The 21,347-nt window shown below is 50.3% G+C and overlaps 1 protein-coding gene across 1 annotated transcript; it reads left to right on the top strand.

Annotated features, from left to right (window-relative positions):
- The first annotated feature begins 256 nt into the window (after positions 1 to 256).
- LOC101739363 (uncharacterized) lies at positions 257 to 13,596 on the top strand. Its single transcript, XM_004927283.5, has 16 exons — positions 257 to 2,298; positions 5,120 to 5,248; positions 5,336 to 5,416; positions 6,080 to 6,142; positions 6,352 to 6,570; positions 7,195 to 7,459; positions 7,753 to 7,852; positions 7,968 to 8,091; positions 8,229 to 8,385; positions 11,219 to 11,334; positions 11,484 to 11,592; positions 11,672 to 11,979; positions 12,054 to 12,177; positions 12,257 to 12,362; positions 12,437 to 12,624; positions 13,203 to 13,596. Exons 1-16 carry the CDS (start codon positions 2,253 to 2,255, stop codon positions 13,528 to 13,530), a joined length of 2,463 nt encoding a protein of 820 aa, XP_004927340.1. The 5' UTR covers positions 257 to 2,252; the 3' UTR covers positions 13,531 to 13,596.
- The last annotated feature ends 7,751 nt before the right edge of the window (positions 13,597 to 21,347 follow it).

A 21,347-nucleotide genomic window follows, 5' to 3' on the forward strand; every position in this document is an offset into this window, starting at 1 on the left:
CTCTGCATTCACGTGATCAAGGGTTCTCAAGGGTCGCTCGACTCACTTCGCTGGTATCTGATCTGTGGCCTCCCGACCACACCCCGAGAACGCTTCTCCGCCGAAGTATCCTTGTTATTGATCTGTGCAAGTCCGCAGCGGACCCGTGGTGGGTGTGGTGCGGCGTGGTGCGGTGTGGTGACGTTGACGATGTGTGTGCGACATGGCAACGAGCCTTTTGTTTGCATTCTCGAACGAAATCAAAATAAAACTCTTTATGAATCTGACCTTTAATGTTTAATCTGCAATATTCCATATACATAGTATAATATGTACATATCTGCTAGGGGTGCTCAATAAAATTAAATAAAAATATATTCTATTAAATGTTATTTTATTTTTCGACCTTTCAGGTTTATATACATTGTATATCTTTTTTCCCAAAGCTCCGTGATCCCTTAAAAGCTCGTGTACCGCGGTTACGACTTGCCCCCGAGTTGTTCCTTTAACCGCGGACAGGAGCTAGTTCCAGTGAACATAGAGAAGGTTTCATCAATTTGCAGCTATCTTGTTGAATGGCAGCCATCGCAACTGTGGACTTGTGCGCTGGGGCCTCATCTCGGGGCAACAAAACAAGTTTAGCGAGTTCTGCCACGCCGCTGCTCTCCTCCTGCTTCCTCACGCAACATTGTACTGTGTGCAAAGTCCCCGTAATATTGGCTCCATGATCATTACCACCCTTAGACTGTCCCATAAAAAAGCTTTAGATCTTACAGGCGGATGGAATCGCCTTAAATTTCTTCGGAGTGGGAGATAACGATCTCTTTCAAATAATGGAATGCTTCTTTGTTTTGGGTCATAATGGTGATCTTATGTTTCGTCCATAGTTATGAATCGAACCAAAGATCGGTCAAGATCTTGTTGTAGCAAACCCAAACAGCTTTGTGAAATTGTTTGCCTCACTTGTTTCAGCGCGTTAGAGAGCTTTCCGGGCACCCAACGCGCTCACACATTTTTCATACCCAAATGGTTATGTTTAATATTATCGACACTTCCTAAAGATATCTTCATTTCTTCTGCTACACTATCGATGTCCGAGTATGTAGGGCGTCCCGTGCGGGGTCGTCGTTAATAAAAGTTCTTCCTCACTCGAACTCAGCAGCACTCACCAGTACTCAGCACACCAACGCGCAACCCTAGAATATAGAGGAGCAAGAATCCATAATGTTGCTCTCAAATTTTGATTTATCAACTCCGTAGTTAAAAAATTCAAGTTCAGATATTTTATTACCGCGCGAGCTTAAATTTTATCCATTTTTAAGAACACGTTGCGACACGACATGCGACACTGAGGAATGACTTCTATTTTTTTAAAACAAATGACGTTTGATAGCTTATTTTATTGTACCTATTTAATATCTGCGCTATGTTTGCGAGCTTTTATTTTTCCAAGGAGAATGTATCGCGTTATCACCATTTATAGAACACTCTTCAAATATTAAACTGTTTTATTATTTATTTCAGTCGTGTGCCGAGCCGCGCGTCGCCAGCCGGCGGGGGTCACAGGGCGCTGTGCTGTGTTGCCGCCTGGCCTCGCTCCCAGTGCTGTGGGTAGTCGTCTCACACAACGACACTGTTGTTCCCTTGCCGCAGCGGGTGAAGCCCTGCCAACTCCTTGCGATCCGCGCAGCCGCATCATTCACACCTCCGCCAGTGAAGTCGCCGCTGCAGCGACTCGGGTGGTTCCTTGTACATTGATCAGTCGTATGGTTGGGAATGATGACGATACAATAAACTGTCCTCGTCAATACCAGTCGTTGCCTCGCGCCATCACCGACCGCGGCTCTGTGACTTAGTAACTTATTGGTGGCGGTGAGCACAGACGCCACTGGGCCGCGGCTGTTGTACCGGACAACTCATGTGTGAACGTAAATTCGCTCGACATTACACAAATAAGTCCGCAGTAATGATGTCTAAGTAATATTACGTAGGTATATGTATGTATATGTTGTTGTGAGATTGTAAGTTGAAGATCTGTTCGAGGACGTCGTGCGGGCGGTGCTCTCAGCTGCGGCTCACAGTGGCGGCTGGTTCAAGGGCGCGGTGTGTGAGCTCTCGACGACGGTGACGGCGACGGTGACGCATCACAACAAAACAAGCGGCAAGTCCGCGGCGTCGGCGCGTGGAGGGGACGCGAGAAGAGCTTAGTGGAGTGAATACAAGGGCGCGCCGAGTGGTCCGCTCACAGTGCACGCGGACACCAGACATACAACATGACGCGAACCGCGCTGCTGCTTGGCCCGCTACTGTGTCTGCTCTGTGAGTATCACACACACGCACACTTATCAAATCAAACATAAGCTATTTCAATTATAAATAGAGATTAATATCACATAATATGTGTCTCCGTCCGCGGTGTTCCGGCGCCCGTCCGGCAGAACTCCAGTCTGCTGTTCTACTGTCGATTCATCGTTGAACGTTTCGACTGTGTTGGACCAACATTGTCATTCTCGTACTTCGAATGATCTTGATTGTATTGTTTACTGATGAAAGCCGCGCCGGCTGCGTTACGATGTGACGTGACCACGCGTCTGTGGACACTACTCACTAACCTCGCGTCGCTCGACGCTGGTCCTGGGACAAGCACGGAACTTCACGGGACACGGAACTTGGTAAAGTTGCAAGTCAACAAGATCAATCGCGCGCGAGCATGTCGCTTACGAACAAACAAACACATAAGTATTTGCTTTAAATGTTCGAGCGCACACACACACAGTCGACCGCCTTGAGAGCGACCGTGCAGAGATGCAGACTGCACCGCGCAGCCACCGCGCAGCACCCGGGCGCCCGGGCGGTGCCCACGCGCTCGGGGCACGGTGCGACCACACGGGAATGTCGATTATTGTCGATGTCATCGAAACATTTGTTCGTCCAGCGCTACCCCCGCCGCCCGCTCTCCGCAACAACAACAATTATGGCCTTTGGGCGTCGTGGACAAGTTGCTTACTATGCGAAGATCTGCACTGGAAGCCTGCGGTCACATGCCTTGCTGGAGACCACTATGATCGTCAATCACAAGTCCTTCTGCCAAACAGATCGGAAAAGACCGTTCGCTGTCGTCAGCGTCCATATACCCCGTGTGTATATGTTGTATACCAGAGAGTGCTAGTGAAATATTTTGACTTGTCCAATCTGGTAGAGGCCGGCCGAGCCGCCACAGCGCCGACACAGCGCCCGCGAGGTGAAACCTGTCGCACACAATATTTACGACCATGTCGTATTAGTATAACCAGTTCGTTCATAGAAATCAAATCAAATCAATTATTAAAACTCAAAGCTAAAATAATGATCAGTAACAAGAAGATGGTGAAATAATCAGTCGTTCCTAAGAAGTATCTACATACGTGACTCAAACGTTAAGTACCGTATGAACGGACACAATTGTAACCGAATAAGAAGTCTCATCCTCTGACCACAAACATTGAGAAACAGCACCGTCTCCAAGTGTCGCGTACCGGCGCGGCGGCGTACCTACCTACACTCTACGGAGCGTCGCGTCGTGGCTGGTGGACGCGCCGCGGGCTACACGCCGTTGTCAACGGAGCGGTGTTGTCTGACGATACCTTCACCGCCCACTGGACGGATCCGACACAGAGCGTGACCACGGTGCACGTCTGGTTCATAAATACGTGTATATATATTATCTTGTTTGTATCAATGGTGAATTTTTGCGCACGGAACGAACACAAGCAGAATAGCGCGTATTTTGCTTCAGAGAATATACCTAGGGAAATGATGTCGCGGGCTTCATGTGAACGTCGATGCAAATTGGTCTGTGCCGGTCCGCTCCAGTACTCGCGCATTTTAAAGGCCGTATTTATCTGATGTCATTAACATAATACGATACAATAATTTTATATAAAGTACCTAATAAGAGGACCACGCAAATATTCAAGGTCACCGCAGTAACAGGAACTATGCGAGTGCGGTCGCCGTCGCCGGGGAAACCCACACACACGCATATCTGGTTTTTTACAACTTTTTATTAAACGTTATAGATCCGATTCCAACAGAAAGAAGGGACTTGATCAAGTCGCGTGTATTTCGTTTATACCTTCCTGAGCACCTTCGACAGTGTGTGTGCCGGGCCGCGGCGTGCTGCGTGCCACCGCCGCAGTCTTACTGGTTTAAGTATAAGTGTCTGTAATATTCGTTGTCCACTGATATTCTTCTCTAATATCAGTGGACAACGAAACTCTGAAATATACAGAGAATTACATCTACCTTGGAAAACAAATTGGCTTGAACAGAAAACAAAATGACCTAGAAATAGAACGAAGAGTACAAAATACTTGGAACAAGTATTGGTCCTTAAAAGAGATATTCAAAAGTAACATGCCGACAAATATCAAAACAAAAGTCATGATTCAATGCCTCCTACCTTGTCTAACGTATGCATGTCAAACTTGGAAATTTACATGTAAATTAAAAAGCAAAATTACTAGCTGCCAACGCGGAATAGAACGAAGTATGCTCAATATAAAAAAGATGCAAAAAATTCGTCACACAAAAATTAGAGAAGCCACCAAAGCGACGGATGCTCTAATCTACGCTAAGAAACTAAAATGGAAGTGGGCTGGGCACGTGGCGAGGCTAAAGGATGAGAGATGGACCAACAGGGTAACAACGTGGAAGGGTCCAATAGGCAAACGCCGGAAAGGCAGACCCCACATGAGATGGTCAGACGAGCTGATAAAAATAGCTGGTACCCGCTGGCCCCAAATAGTCCAAGATAAAGATACATGGTATTCTTTAGAGGAGGCCTTCACCTTCATTTGAGGAGGGTTCATGTAAACAAACTTTTATATTTACACACTATAAACTTTTTAAAAAAAAAAAAAACACTATCTACATTTATATTTTTTTAAACGGGGGGAGGGAGGGAAGAGGGATGAGAGGAGGAAGGAGAAAGGGGCAAACAAGTGTAAACAGCATCACTATTATTTTTTCTTCTTTCCTTTTTTTCTTTTTTCTTTTCTTCTTTATAATTTCTTCTTCATACTTGAAACGTGTATGTAACCTATTATTTGCATGAAATAAAAGGCTTATTATTATTATTATATCTGTAATATGTCCGCAGGGGGAAGTCGTGCGGCGCCAGGGGAGCTGCGCCCCGCCCCAGAACTGGAGCCCCCCGCACAGGGCGGCACCGGACTCGAGCGCTCCGTCCGCGCGAGCGCCTCCGCTTCCTGGCTCAACCTCATTGCAGGTACCGACGCTCGTCTCAAAGCCCTCACCGGCAACTATACCCAATAGTACCAGTAGTTCATGTTCTGCACTCTGGTTGTCGTTACAGAGTACGCGGACCGCTCGGAGAGTGACTCCGCCGAGGACGACGACTGGTTCCCGAAGCCAATCCCCATCACTATCCCTCTGGGTAAGCATCCCTCTGAGCTAAGCTTACAGCTTCTGGGCAGAGCATATTGTTGCTATCATCCGCTTATTAAGGTCGAGCAGCAGTCACGTACCCGCTGTGAAGTGCCGGATAGTCAATATTCAATACAATTGATACTCCGACCTCACGTCTTATGAGGTCTTTGAGCTCTGGTAACCACTCATGCCGCGCGTCCAGCCAGCGGGGCCACGCTGCGCCTTACAGTATGTCGGTACAGTAAACGACGCTGATTGAATGAAACCCAGATCCAAACACATTATGTATTTAGTAAACAAACATTACGCAAAAACCGGAATCATAAAAATTTAAATGTAAACCAACAACCTGACCATCAGTTGCGACATTCATACATAGTATAATTCTCGATAAAGCGTTACATAATGCAGTGTGGGCGCGCCCTAATGTTTATATGTATTTACATACTTTCGTAGAGTATGTAAATATAGTAACACATATGAACACGCACTTATTCAAAACAACAAACAAACAAATTTAATTGATGGCACCTCAATAGAAAAACGTCTTCAACCAAAAAATGCACCCCTGAGAATAATTAATTGTACAATAAGTCGCGCCTCCATTGTTCTACTCAATGTACTAGAGAACACAACATCATGATGTTAACGGAAGTATGTGTGACGACAGGTCGCAAGAAGTCGATGCCGCTGCTGGTGCTGCCGATACCGGTCCCCGCCTCCTCTTCCAAAGGTATGCTTACATTGTGTCACACCACACAGCTCCCACTCCCATTGAACTCTTACGCACTTGCCACTTCTTCGACCATAATAACAGCAACAGTAGAGTCTCGCTCCGGCGCCTCTTAGTTCGTTGCGGACTATAAAATAATATAGAAGTCTACCGGTACCTCGGTGTTGGAGAGTGATCCTCGACCTGCAGATATAATCTATTCTTGTCAGGTTGCGCCGCTGATGTGAGAGAGTCGAGCAGCGCAAGGCCGCCGTGGAGCCGACCGCTGGAGGGGTCCAGTGCCGAGCTGGACGAGCAGCTGCGGAGCGACGTCGCCGAGCCCCGCCCGCATGCGCCCCCCGCCCTCCCGCACAGGGCGACCCCCTCCCCCGGGAGCCGCGCGCCTCAGGAAGACCAGCACGTCGACGTGCCGCGCATACACAACATCGGTCTCAACTTACATTTACAAATTAAAGTAACGATTCATTCACTCACACTCCACCCGCTCCACGGCGCGGCGCCTTCACACATCCCAGCGAACACTCATCCGCAATGAGACACTAGTTCCCGTGTGAAATCCAAACATACCCTGCCACCAATATTTGCGATAGGAACTAGGGGGAAAATTCAATGGGAACAAGCAATATTACAGAAAGTACTATATTTTTGTTTTTTGTTATATGTATTGCGTAAACGGGTGACCGATCTCACGGCCTACCTGATGTTAAGTGGTTATGGACACCCCTAGACATCGCAACATGAATGCCACCACTTATTTCAAGAAGTGAAGTTGTGAATGACGTCGTCACCCTCTAAATCGGAACGCCTTATTGCATCTCAGTTAAAATAGGCAGGATGGTGTTATTTTACCGCGCGGACTCACAAAACGCCATTCTAAGCTAGTCACCAGTAAAAGTGGGCAGGTGTTGCGGTAAAGAGCAGTGAAGTAAGTCGAGGATGCTAAGGCTGCTAGCTCTTTTTCTTAAAAGCTTAGTTTTTATTCTGATCTATTCACCCGCTCGTCGGCCCGGCTCGGTCCGGTCATCGAATTCATAGTTATGTTGTTCCTTCAGGTTCCTCACAAGAGCTCGTGAAGCTGTTCCACGATCAGAAGCCGGACAATCCTAATCTACCGCCTCTGCTGCTACCCGAATACGACAAGGAGGAGGCGACAGACGAACAGAGTGTATCCGGAAGCGAGGAGCAGCGCGGCCGGGGGCGCGGGGCGCCGGCGCCGGACGTCGCGCAGCCCGCGCGGCCACGCTTCGACCGCTCCATGCTGATGCGGGGGACGCTCACCGTGCCGCGCTCCGACTACACAGAGACCTTCACCGTCTGGTACGCTCCCCCCTGTCGATCCACCACCCCCTTGCCCCCCTGCACAGTGTCCTCTGTCCGTAGTGGTAGTCTTTCTTTTAATATATAGTTTTTTATTAATAACATAGGACTATGTAATTTTTTTAGACTGAATGTCTAAATACGGCGACGTCCGTTTTCTTCGTTTTTTTTTAAGGAACGAACCAGCGCACACCGTTTCATAATTATAAAATTAATCAATTATAAAGTAGAGTGACTGAAGTTGTTGTTGTTGAAGAGACGACCAAACACAAACTGACACGTCTACCTTCCAGGTGGGACGCCTCGAGCGGTGCGGCCCGAGTAGACTTCTTCGACGGTGCCACGTCCACGTACCGCGTCGTCCTCCCCGACGGACACGTCCAGGGCGTCGAGGTTTGTACTCCAGGCGCTATCTACTTGTGCCTGCACCGTGTGACCGTGCGGTCGGTCTCAGGCGTCGGTGAGGAGATGTAGTGACCGGTAGTGACCCGCGCGGCGTGTGTGACAGATGCACGTGGACCGCACCGAGGAGTTCGACGTGCTGCGCTGCGTGCAGACGGCCCCCCGCCGCGCCGCGCCCCCGGACCGCGCCCCGCCCGCCCTCCCCGACCTCGACCTCTTCTCCTTTGGCGGTTAGTACCTGTAGCATGTACCTTTAGTACGCTTTTGTGTATTTCACCTTATCACAGTGTGAAGTATCAATAATACGTTCAAGTAAATCAGAACGTGCGCCCCATTGAGCTAGTACGTTGGTGATGTCTCTCCTCAGGCTACACCGAGACGCCGCAAGGCAGGGCCGAGCGGTGGAAGCTGACTGCGGCGGGGCGCGGGGGCGAGCTGGGCGGCGTGCGGGGGGAGGCGCTCACCTTCCGACACGAGCTGCTCCTGGTCCGCGCGCCAGACAACTACACCGCCGTACCGCTGCAGTGGGTACCGCGAGTCGACTCGCCCTCTGCTTATATTTGTGCATGTTATTAAAATAGCCCACAGGCACAGCACAGCCCCCAGCTCAGAGTTCCTCGGCGGAGCGAAGCTGAAATAGCCCCTCGAGAATAATAAAATGGAATTAAAATAGTTTTGCAACACAGAACTATTGACTTTTAACATGTCTGTAAAATGTGTAGAAACATTACTGTGGAACTTGTATAAGTAGAGACAGACTTCACGACTTTAATCTAGGAGATATATATATTATATAACTAGTCTGGCCATATTTACTGTTACATAAAAACTTTACTTAATTTTACAAATTTTTTAAATTATTTTAAATTTCTAGTACGTATATCGTTTTAAATTTTTTTTTGTGTTATTTATGAAATTACAATATGGAATGGGGTGTTAAAGAAAATAGGATTGTAGTGATATGCTATGACTATGGACCCGTCGGACATACTCCAGACACTTGAAAAGCTCTGTATCAGCCGCGTGTTCGTATATAGTAGGTACTATCAACAGATTCAACAACACTTCGTCTGTCGGGGCGGCCGCGTGCTGTTAGAACTACAAAGGCTGTTAGTGCTGTTTAAGTCAGAGTTCGTCGTAACCCATTACGAAGAAAAATATCTTATCGCGAGAAATGAAAATTCCCGCTAGGACTCTGTCGCGTATTATACAACAAGACCTGAGGCTCGGTGCTTATCGTCGATATACAGGACATGCTCTAAATCAATATTTACAATTAAAAAGAGCAGATCGATCAAAACGCCTTCTGTCGCGATACGCAGGTGGAAGCCACAGAAATATCCTCTTTACCGATGAAAAAAATTTCACGATTGAAGAACACTACAGGAAGCAAAATAATAAAGTGTACGCTCATCGCTCTAAAGAAGCTGCTCAACTGGTCGCAAAGGTACAACGTGGTCATCATCCTGCGTCAGTGATGGTTTGGTGAGGCGTGTCTTATCAAGGACTCCTTGATACACAAAACTACATTTTTGTGAAAAAAGAGTGAAAATTTCAACTTGATACACTACTTTTAAAGGTACAGTCTTGGATCATGTTGTGAAATCAATCAGCAATACACTTTTTAAAAATATACCGTGGACTTTCCAGCAGGACTCAGGAGCAAGCCGTGGCGAAATTTCCCTTGGAAACAGTGCGTCAGCCTATAGATTCGTGGCCAAACAGATTAAAGGCCTGTATAAAAGCCAAAGGTGGCCATTTCGAATAGAATTTTTATTTTATTTTTTGCTGTGACTTTAATAAACATGTAGGTATAAATTTGAATAATTGCTTCGTAAAAAAAATATGTATTTTGGAACGAAGTTCCTTACGGCAGGCTTGGAGGGATAGGGATTTGGCTGCGCGACCGAACTGAAAAAAATGTGATAGTAAAACCGTAAGAAAAAATCCGTGGAAAAAAGTGCGTGGAAAAAATCCGTGGAAAAAAGTGCGTGGAATAAAACCGTTAAATGAGACGTGCGCAGGCGCGACAGTCGTATACACAAGCGAGTAGTGTATAATACCTTTCTCTTTCTCCCTCTTTCTTTTCGTTATCTCATCCCTTCTCTCTCTATTTTGTAATTAGTTCTATTTCTATGTAATTTTATGTTGTCAAACAAAAATAAAGAGACATATTTTGTTATTTTAATTGATAATTTGAATTACGATTTTATTTTTATTTTACGTAATTTATTATTTCCTAAAATACTGAATTTCCTAAATACTTTCCTGTACTTAAATAAAAAAAATTACATGTGTGCAATTCACACGTGGTAGAAGTGAAACCTTCCAAAATTAAAATACAATTATCCTAAACGTCTTAAGTATATGTAAAATTTTGTCATTAGTAAATAATTGTAAGGTAGCGCCCTCTGTGAATTGATATTTTAATTTCACGTATAATCCTAAATTAAAATTCACTACAAGAGCTTTCATACACACGTTAGTATTAAAAAATCTCACAGATGGCGCTGTATTAAATAGTATGTATATTTCTGTCTCATTCTTTGCTGGCTTCATCCTACACATTTTTGTATTTGTGTCTCTTACGTGTCGTTTTTCCGTTGCATCCGGTTTGAAATCACAACGATTCTAAAGAAGTGAAGAAATGAAGTGAAGAAGTGAAGTAAAGAAGTGAAGAAGTGAAGAATGTGGTGTCGTGGGACGCCAGGTAGGAACGAAGTTCCTTCGGATAATGTAGAATCGACACAATTTGCAAAAAAAAATCGTGCTCAATTTTATGTTGGTTTTCTTGATTTTTCTCTTAAATTTTGCTGATTAGTTTTTGAAGTGAAAACTTCTTTAGAATCGTTGTGATTTCAAACCGGATGCAACGGAAAAAACGACAGGTAAGAGACACAAATACAAAAATGTGTAGGATGAAGCCAGCAAAGAATGAGACAGAAATATACATACTATTTAATACAGCGCCATCTGTGAGATTTTTTAATACTAGCGTGTGTATGAAAGCTCTTGTAGTGAATTTTAATTTAGGATTATACGGGAAATTAAAATATCAATTCACAGAGGGCGCTACCTTACAATTATTTACTAATGACAAAATTTTACATATACTTAAGACGTTTAGGATAATTGTATTTTAATTTTGGAAGGTTTCACTTCTACCACGTGTGAATTGCACACATGTAATTTTTTTTATTTTATTTATTTCAAGTGAACGTTGTCAACTATTACACATGTGATTGAGGTGCCACTTATCATGTACCTTCTTGTTAATCCGGATCACTTTGTTGGTGCAACTAAAGGTTGGTTGCATAAATAAATAATTAAATAATGATTGGGTTAACTTGGGAACAGGTACACAGTGTCTGTGGACAGCTCGGTGCTGGGCTACAACGTGGAGGGCTACGAGTTCCGCTACCAGGAGCTCCGCTACGAGACTCCGGACCCCGCCCTCCTCCAGCCCAACACAGGTGCGTCCGTGCTGTGTCAGCCGAGACACGACTTAATCTCAACAATTACATTTTAGCGAAGAGTGCGAGGTGCATTCTCATTACTTGTGTGAAAATTAGCCTCAAGGTAAACATGCGCGCAGATATCTAATCATGAAATGCTTCTGCAGCGGACGTGTGCGAGGAGCTGTCGCAGACAGACAAGATCGAAGTGGTGGAGCCGCTTCGGGAGTACACCATGCCCTACAGAGACCCGCGCTACGACGCCGAGTTGATACGGTGAGCAGCCGCCGCCGGTCGACTGTTGCTTCGGACCAAAACTATTATATTATGAACATTGTCTTGTTAATGTTTTCAGACTCAAGACCAAGTTTTATAGACAGTACTCGGACGATGTTGAAGAAGCTTTGCGTAAGACTCTGCTGATCGGAGCGAGTCGCTTCATATCGGCAGCGAACCGGCAGAGCGGTCCCTCTTTGCTGGAGGTGAACTTTCTCGCGGACAGGCTAGAGGCCGAGCAGCGCCTGCTACTGGGGGCCGGCGAGGCTCCAGGTCCGTCCTCTGCAGAGGCGGCTCCAACCTCCCAACGACGCGCTCGTCGCGACGCGGAGCGCCTACCAAGAAACTTCGACTGGCGCAGGCACGGAGCCGTCACACCCGTTAGATGTGAGTCCCGTCACGCTGCTATACCTTACCTCTTCATTATTTCGATTCTTTAACTCGGTGCTCTTGTCGGACAGTCCAAGGCTCGTGCAGCTCGTGCTGGGCCTTCGCGGTGGTGGGCGCCGTGGAGGGCGCGCTGTTCCTGCGCACCTCCCGCCTCGTGCCCCTCAGCGAACAGGATCTCATCGACTGCGCTCACCCGTAACTATCTTCCCTTGTACGCGACAACTCCGCCTCCCCCGCAATGTGCAGCCTTTATATCCCCCGCTCGCGTGTGCAGGTACGGCGGACACGGGTGCTCGGGCACGTGGCCGCGCGCAGCTTACGACTACATCCAGGACCAGGGGTTGCGGGCCCTGGACGAGTATCTACCCTACGAAGCAAAGGTACTGTCTACAAGTACGGTCCGGCTCCGACTGAGAGCGTGCTCGATGTCATTGTAATGGTCCGCTGTGAGCAGGTGCTGCAGTGCGCGGCGCGGCAGACGCGGCCGGTGACGCACATCAGCGGGCACGTGAACGTGACGCGGAACAGCGAGCTCGCGCTCAAGGCGGCCATCAGACGGAACGGACCCAACGTCGTGCTCGTCGATGGACAGTCCAAGGGGTTCATATACCACAAGAAAGGCGTCCTGTACGACAACCGATGGTTAGTCACTTCTGTAAACAATAAACGAGATCCTGGTTGTTTTCTCTTTTTTGAAGTGAAACTTCTTTAGGATCGTTGTGATTTCAAACTCGATGAAACGAAATGAAACGAAACGAATAAATAAGTGTGCCGCGATTGGCTTCCGGAAGCGGCTCCGAGCGGCGCCGACAAATCACGAAGCGCTCCACACGGTCTCGCGTCCCCGACTAGTTCACTGTGTTTTTGACGTCCGTGCACGCTGTCGTAGCTCGCGGATAGCCCTGAAATAGTTTTATTTCTATTTAGTTTGTTATCAACAGATGTCGCTGCACGTAAATTCAACAATTCCTGAATCGCGGCGACGAGATGCTACACAGTTGATAGACGTTCTCGGATTTCTCTTGCTATATCACAGACATCTAGCGAAAAGATACCGTAATCATGCAATCGGTTCCTCCAGGGTGAGGCTGCTCCATTCCACTACGGAGTGGTTGACCCTTGCGATTATTTTTATTTTTAATAAGTTTTACTTCTACCATGTGTGACTTGCACACACACACTTTTATTTATTGCCATAACGTTTCATGGCGGTATTTCAGCAAAAAGCGGTCACGCAACCACGCCGTACTCGCTGTAGGATGGGGAGAACGTCGTGGAGAGTCCTTTTTCGTGGTGAAGAACTCGTGGTCGTCGAATTGGGCGAATGAGGGCTACGGATGGCTTCACGCGCCCTCCAACACGTGCGGTGTGCTGACGGAGCCCTCGTACCCTGTGCTCCGGGACCCCGACGTGGACCGCTTGCCGCGGGAGTCTTCCTCCACTGACCCCGCCCCTCCATTATCATCTTCACCAGCTCCACCAGTGGCCCCCGTGCCACAGCGCTCTAAAAGAACCTCCAGGAGGAGGTATAGACTTAGCCTTCCTTAGATAATGTTTGATGCGTTTTATGTTTTTGTTACGAGAGATTCTTGTCAATAAAATGTTTAATAAAAATGATTTTTTTGTTTTTAATCCTTGATGTCGTATGTGAGCGCGACGAGCTACAAGATAAAATAAATGTTGGGCAAAATCGAATAAAAGTTCGAACAGGACAAAACTAGTTTTAAAAAAACAAATAGAACTTAATCAATAGTTACCCATGTAGGTAGGTATATTAGAATACTGTTATAATCAGTAACATTCGATATCTAATATATAAAATTCTCTTCTTATTTTTTATTTGTTAATTATAAATTTTAATTTTTTTGGCAAGTTTTTTTATTTATTTTGTCATGAAATAATAAAAAAATTCATATTATTCTCAATTTTCACTGTTATACGATCAGCCCTATTTTTCCATCCCGATTTTTATTTTTTTTATTCTATGCACCGATCCGCAATAAGGTTGCAAGATGGCAATCAAATATTATAATTGTAGTACGATAAATTCCTATTCAGGGTTTATAATTTCAAGTTCCTTTAATTATGTTTTTTTTTTTTTTTTTAAATTGAAGTTGATCTCGCCCTCACCGGTCGACTACTGATCTGATCAATCGATCAGTTATCTCCGTCAGGTGTCACCACTGATCAAGCAAAAATCACATAGTAGGGATGAGGACGAAGCCGGTCTCCTGTCTTACTCACTAAACATTTTTCAGCCATGGTTTTTTTTTGATTTTATTTGTGCATCAATCGTAGCAGTGACTGTTATACCTATTATTTTAATTTTTCTGTGCAACTCTCATGTAATTTTACTGTCATCGTAAAATAATCATTAATTTCCAGTGCAATAATAATATATTTACAATTTATTAATCTGACAAAGACAGTTTTAAGTCTCAGTTAATTAAATAACATAAATGGCAAACAACGTTTGCCGGGTCAGCTAGTAATAATATAAAATTAGTAAATAGAAATTATAATACTGTTACGCGCTGAGAGTTCGTGATAAATACAATTTCACCAAAGTACAACTGAAAAACTGTATTCAACACTTAAAGCACTTCACAGACACTTTATAACGCTCAATAAACACTTTAAAACTCTCAATTCGCTTGTTCCGCTTCGCTTTAAGTGATCCGTTCGCTGTTTCGCTTCGAGTAGTTCCGATTACTGGCTGACTGCGTGCCATCCCTACAAAGCTTTTATAGTCGATACCTCATCCTTAGAATCATTGTATTGTTTAATTTGTACGTATATACTCCGACATCGGAAAACCAATCTAGCGCTCAACTTCGCTAAGCTTCGACAAAGCCAGGGCTATCTACTACTCGTGTAGAAAGAAGTAGTTAATCTGGCTACGGCTCTGGTCGGCTTAGGTTAGGTTTAGGTAGGTATAGGTTAGGGTTAGGTTTAGGTAGGTATAGGTTAGGGTTAGGTTTAGGTAGGTATAGGTTTAGGTTAGGTTTAGGTAGGTATAGGTTTAGGTTAGGTTTAGGTTAGGTTTAGGTTAGGTTTAGGTTAGGTTTAGGTTAGGTTTAGGTTAGGTTAGGTTAGGTTAGGTTAGGTTAGGTTAGGTTAGGTTAGGTTAGGTTAGGTTAGGTTAGGTTAGGTTAGGTTGGGGTGCCTGGCAGAAAACCTCCCCGAGTGTTCAGTGGCTGCTGGTCCTTTTGTTTTCTTGAGAGGACGAGCAGGCGCTGGGCCGGTGCACCCTGGGCGTGGGCAACAATCTCCTCGTGAGGGGTGAGAAAGAGGAGATTGTTGCCCACGGCGAATTTCTGCCGGGGCGGAGGAGTCGCTCCCGAGGGCTCTCTATCTGCGCTCTGCAGCTGCAGAGTACACGACTAGGGAGCAAGGAAGGGTAGACCACGGGCTGTTTTACAGTTCGTGGCCTAGGGGTCTCCGCTACGTGTACGTCGCGGTGATCGAGGTGGAGAAGACCGTGGGTTGCTCCTCAACCTGCGGCCTAGGGGCATCCGTGGCGAGGTGATTAAACCACGGTGCCGGGTGGTGGCTAGTTTAAGTTACTTTAGTTTCGTTTACTTTAGCTACTTCATATACATAAAAAAAAAAAAAAAAAAAAAAAAAAAAAAAAAAAAAAAAAAAAAAAAAAAAAATTTTGCTTGTAGATACCGACCAGCGGGCGGTATATCCTGCACCGGAGGCATCTGCGGGCCTCGGGAGGATCAAACACCCTCCCAAAAAGAGCGGCCACATCGCCTTGGGGAAGTTATGTGCGTACCACCCAATTTTTTTAATATGAAAATGGCTAATTATGAGAGAGATTTGTCATGCGACCCGGCTGACGCCCGGCGCTCGCAGGTACCCGGGCCTGCGAGTGATAAATTGGTTACCGATGGACGCGCAGGAGTAGGCGACCAGGCCCCTGTTGCTGATAATAATACTGGAAGCAGTTATTTTGAAAATATTGACGGAGGACCGCGTGGGTCGTCTTCCGTTAGAAAACGCTCACGCGACAATGCTCCAGTGGGAGATGGGTCGGTGGATCTGTCCTCAGATGAGGAAGGCTTGCTGCCCCCCAAGAAATTACCGACCACGAGGAGAGGTCGGCAGGCTTCGAGAGGAGTGAGTGCTTCACGGCCGCGGAGGAACGCACAGGGTAGGTTCGTGTGCTCCAATACTCCGGCTGCCAGCAAAGCAGATAGTGACATGGGGGTCACTACCGAGGACCCTGGTGGCGAGAGCTGTGCCTCGCTAGGGAGCTCAAAGGCGGAGATCAACGCCGCCCGAAGAGAGCAACGCAAAGCTGTCGCGGCCGACGAAGTGTCGGAAATGGCCCGACGCGCTCGCGAGCGACGCGCTACTCTAGCGGCGGAAGGGGGGGAACCATCTGCGGTGGCCCTAAGTCAGCTTGCCTTGGACGGGGTGGACTTAGTCCTGAAGGTTGCCACCAAATCCGGCAGCCTTAAGGGCACGTTTACCCGCGGTCTGAAAGAAGCTGCCGCGGACATTAAGGAGGCGATTGGCATCCTCCTCAACAGGACGGCCTCTGACGAGGTTGCGAAGTTGCAGGAGGAAAACAGCCGTCTCCGAAATGATATGGAGGACCTCCGGCGACGAGTCACTGCGTTGAGCGAGCAGCAGCAGCGGCGTACGTCCACTGATGCCGCATCGGTAGTGGCCCCGGCTCCCGCACCGAGACCGACAAGCACTCATACCGACGACGAGGTCGAGCGCATTGTCCGGCTCTGTATGCTCCAGTGCGGGAGCATGGTCAATGCTCGTATGGAGGCAATTTCTCGGCGCCTCCCTGCGGAAATCCTCCGTCCGCCACTAGCGGCCGATACACGGCGGAGGGCTGAGGAGCCGCCGAGACCTAAGCCTAGGGAGGGGAAGCCCGCGGAGGGTGTTAAAAAGCCCGTCGAGGGAGCCCCATCGAGCGATCAGCCCACGACTGCTGGGTCTAAGGGTGAGACCTGGGTTACAGTCGTGGGCCGCAAGAAGGCACGCAGGGTCGCCAAGGCGGCCTCAGCAGCAACGCATGCCCCCGGCCAAACCGCAAAGGCGGTTGCGCAGCCTGCGCGGCGGGCTGCCAAAGGCGGTCGCAAAGGACCGGCGATACGTGCTCCGCGTTCCGAAGCTGTGACGCTCACGCTACAGCCTGGAGCTGCGGAGCGCGGCGTAACGTACCAGTCGGTCATCGCCGAAGCAAAGGCCAAGATCAAATTATCAGATCTTGGTCTTCAGGCCGTCACCCACAGGCAGGCTGCCACGGGTGCACGGTTGTTCGAGGTGGCAAGTACTACGAGTGGCAGTGCCGAAAAGGCGGACGCTCTGGCCGCCAAGATGAGGGAGGTCCTCAGCCCCGAGGACGTCCGGGTCTCCAGGCCAATGAAAACCGCAGAGGTGCGGATTACTGGCCTGGATGACTCCGTGACCTCTGAGGAGGTAGTAGCGGCCGTTGCCCGAAGTGGAGAGTGTCCATCGGACAAGGTGCGGGCCGGCGATATACGCACCGACGCCACCGGACTCGGCGTGGCCTGGGTTCGGTGCCCTGTAGCGTCGGCGAAAAAGATCGCCTTAAGCGGCAGATTGCTGGTTGGCTGGGTTGCAGCGAGGGTGAAACTTCTGCAGCCCCGGGCTTTGCGGTGTTTCCGGTGCCTGGATAAGGGGCACGTCCGGGCAAAGTGCACCGCTGAAGTTGACCGCAGTGACCTTTGTTATCGCTGCGGTCAGCCCGGCCACAAGGCGGCTCAGTGTTCCGCGGCGCTCAACTGCAGCTTGTGTTCAGCTGCAGGGAAGCCAGCGGGACACAGGCTGGGTGGAGGAGCCTGTGGCGCACCAGCCAGCAAGGCCAAGAAGAAGAAGAGGAACTCAAAACCTGCCGGGGAAACCTCGCCACCCCCGCAGGCTAGTAGCTCCGTAGCCGACTCCCGGCCCAGGACCGTTGCCGAAGGAATGGAATGTCAATAATGGCACAATTCCATTTCCTCCAGGGCAATATCAATCACTGTGCCAGAGCTCAGGATATTTTACTCCAGAGCATGGCAGAGTGGTCGATCCACGTGGCTGTGGTCGCCGAACCGTACTTTGTCCCCGCCCGTGACAACTGGCTGGGGAGCATTGACGGCTTGGTGGCCATTATCGGCCAGACTCTGATCAACCCGTCTCGGGGCCGCGGCTGGGTTGCTGCGGTCTCGGACGGTATCGGCATTGTAGGGGCGTATTTTTCTCCCAACAAGAGTCTCGCCGACTTTGAGGGGTTCCTCGTCGAGTTGGGCGCCGTCGTAGGCCGCTATCACCCTCGTCCCGTTCTGGTGCTCGGGGATCTCAACGCCAAGTCATCGGCGTGGGGATCTCCGGTCACTGACCATCGGGGCGAGGTGCTAGAAGAGTGGGCGGTGACAACTGGTCTGGTCGTCCTGAATCGGGGTTCGGAATACACGTGCGTGCGGCAGCGGGGCGGCTCGATAGTGGACGTCTCGTTTGCTAGCCCCTCTGTCGCCAGCCGAGTCCGCGACTGGCGTGTCGCCGTGGAGGTGGAGACGCTGTCGGACCATCGGTATATCCGGTTCGACGTCTCTGCCCAGACCGCGAGCGGCCGCCAGCCAACAGCCCCGATTAACGACGGCCCACGCTGGGCACTTAAGCGCATCGACAAGGAGCTACTCGAGGAAGCTGCCTTAGTCCAGTCCTGGATTTGGGAGTCGACAATGAACGGTCCCGTCGACGTCGAAGCGGTGGCGCTGTGGTTTCGAGGGGCGATGACGCAGATCTGCGACGCGTCCATGCCCCGTGTCCACCAACAGTCCGCAAGGCGCCAGGTGTACTGGTGGACCGACGAGATCGCGCGGCTGCGCGTTGAGTGCGTCGCGGCTCGCCGCCGGTACACGCGATACCGGAGACGACGTCGACGGGATTCCGTCGAGGAAGACGCGCTGTATGAGGCGTACCGCGCGTCTAAGGAGACTCTGTGGCTGGCCATCGGCGACTCTAAGTCGCGTGCCAGGGAGGAGCTGCTGGGGTCCCTAGATCGGGATCCGTGGGGGCGCCCCTACCGTTGGGTACGGGGCAAGTTGCGTGCCTGGGCGCCTCCACTGGCGCAAAGCATGCAACCCCAGTTGCTAGAAGCGGTTGTATCGGCCCTCTTCCCTGAGCGAGCGGAATACGTTTCCCCGGCGATGGCTTCACCCTCAGCCACAGACTCTCGAGAAGAGGAAAGCACCGATGTCCCCGAGGTGACGCAAGCAGAGATGAGAGCGGCCGTGTCGCGACTCCGGTCTAAGAACACGGCCCCGGGACCCGACGGAGTTCCTGGTCGAGCACTCGTCCTGGCTCTGAAGGAGCTAGAGCCCCAGCTGAGGGGGCTCTTCACGGCATGTCTCGAGCAGGGTCAGTTTCCTAGTGTATGGAAGGAGGGGAAGCTGGTCCTGCTCAGGAAGGAGGGGCGCCCCGCGGACTCGCCGTCCGCGTATCGGCCCATAGTGCTGCTCGATGAAGCGGGCAAACTTTTTGAGCGCATTATCGCAGATCGCCTCGTCAGCCACTTGTGCAGGGAGGGGCCGGACCTGGATGACAACCAATTTGGTTTTCGTCGGGGGCGCTCCACCATAGACGCCATCATGCGCGTGAGGGCCCTGGCGGAGGAGACGGTGTCCCGGGGTGGGGTGGTACTGGCGGTGTCTTTAGACATCTCCAACGCTTTCAACACCCTACCCTGGAGTTGTATTCGGGAGGCTCTGAAATACCATCGCGTGCCTCCCTACCTCCGCCGCACGGTAGGGGCTTATCTGGAGGGTAGATGCGTCACTTATCGGGGACGTGACGGTGCCGGTCGGCACCTCATGTCGTGCGGTGTTCCACAGGGATCGGTCTTGGGACCGCTCCTGTGGAACATCGGCTACGACTGGGTGCTGAGAGGCGAGCTCCCGTCGGGCGCCAACTTGACGTGTTATGCGGACGACACGCTTGTCACTGCCCGGGGGAGCTCGCACAGGGAAGCGACGTTGATAGCCGCGGCTGCGGTGTCACTGGTGGTGAACCGCATCCGGCGCCTGGGCCTGGAGGTGGCCCTAAACAAGTCGGAGGCTATGGTGTTTCATGGCCCCCGACGTGCGCCGGCGCCGGGATCACACATCGTGGTAAGTGGGACCCGGATAGCTGTCGAGTCCACCATGAAGTATCTGGGATTGGTGCTCGACAGCCGATGGGAATTCGGGCCCCACTTCCGGCGGCTGGTGCCCAAGCTGATGGGTGCAGCGGGCGCGCTTTCAACGTTGCTTCCCAATTTGGGGGGCCCGAGCGCCGCCTGTAGGCGGTTGTACGTGGGAATCGTGCGGTCCATGGCCCTGTATGGGGCCCCTGTGTGGGCGATGGACATGACGGCCAGCACACTCGCCATTCTGCGTAAGCCGCAGAGGGTGATGGCCGTCAGAGTCATCCGCGGGTACCGCACGATTTCCTACGAGGCGGCTTGCGTCCTGGCCGGATCCCCGCCCTGGGACCTAGAGGCGAAAGTACTCGCGTCATTATATCGATGGCGCGAGGAAGAGCGGGCACGGGGCTCGAGGCTGGTGCAGCGGCAGATCGCGCTGCGCCGAGAGGAGCTCCGTCTGGCCTTGGTGGCGGAATGGCGGCAAAGGCTTCTGCGCCCTACCGCCGGCCTCGCAACCGTCGAGGCGATCCGGCCAGTACTCGACGACTGGCTCGGGAGAAGGCACGGATCCCTGTCGTTTAGGGTGACACAGGTGCTGTCGGGGCACGGTTGCTTCGGCAAGTACCTGTGCCGCATAGACAGGGAGCCGGACGCTCGGTGCCACCACTGCGTCCACTGCGGGGAGGACACGGCGCAACACACGCTCGCCGAGTGTGTAGCTTGGGAAGAGCAGCGCCGTGTCCTCACAAATGAAGTAGGAAGCGATCTGTCGCTGCCGGCCGTAGTGCGGAGGATGGTCGGCAGCGCAGAGTCGTGGGACGCGGTGGTGTCCTTCTGCGAGGACGTGATGTCGCAGAAGGAAACTGCGGAACGGGAGAGGGAGATCTCGACTCCCTTTCCCGGCCGCAGAAGGCGCACCGGGCGCAGGACAAGGGCGGACAATGCCCTTTTCCGCCCCCCATGAATGGGTCCAGGGGCGAGGGACTTGGGAAAGCCCTCGCCCCCTATTCGATGGACCTGAGACGGAGGCGCATGCGGGTGTCGGCGCGTGCCTCTGAGGCGATGCACGGAGTAGCTGAACGCCTCACTACTCCGTGCAGGAGACGAGGCCTGGATAGACCGGGCCAGCACTGGTGTGGGGCTGCGGAAGAATTTTGGATTCCCGCGGCCCTGCGCGCACGTGTGGGTGGACACCGGGGTGGTTTTAGCC

The sequence above is a fragment of the Bombyx mori genome, chromosome 20 (genome assembly GCF_030269925.1).
Source record: "Bombyx mori chromosome 20, ASM3026992v2".
Classification (NCBI taxonomy): Eukaryota; Metazoa; Arthropoda; class Insecta; order Lepidoptera; family Bombycidae; genus Bombyx; species Bombyx mori.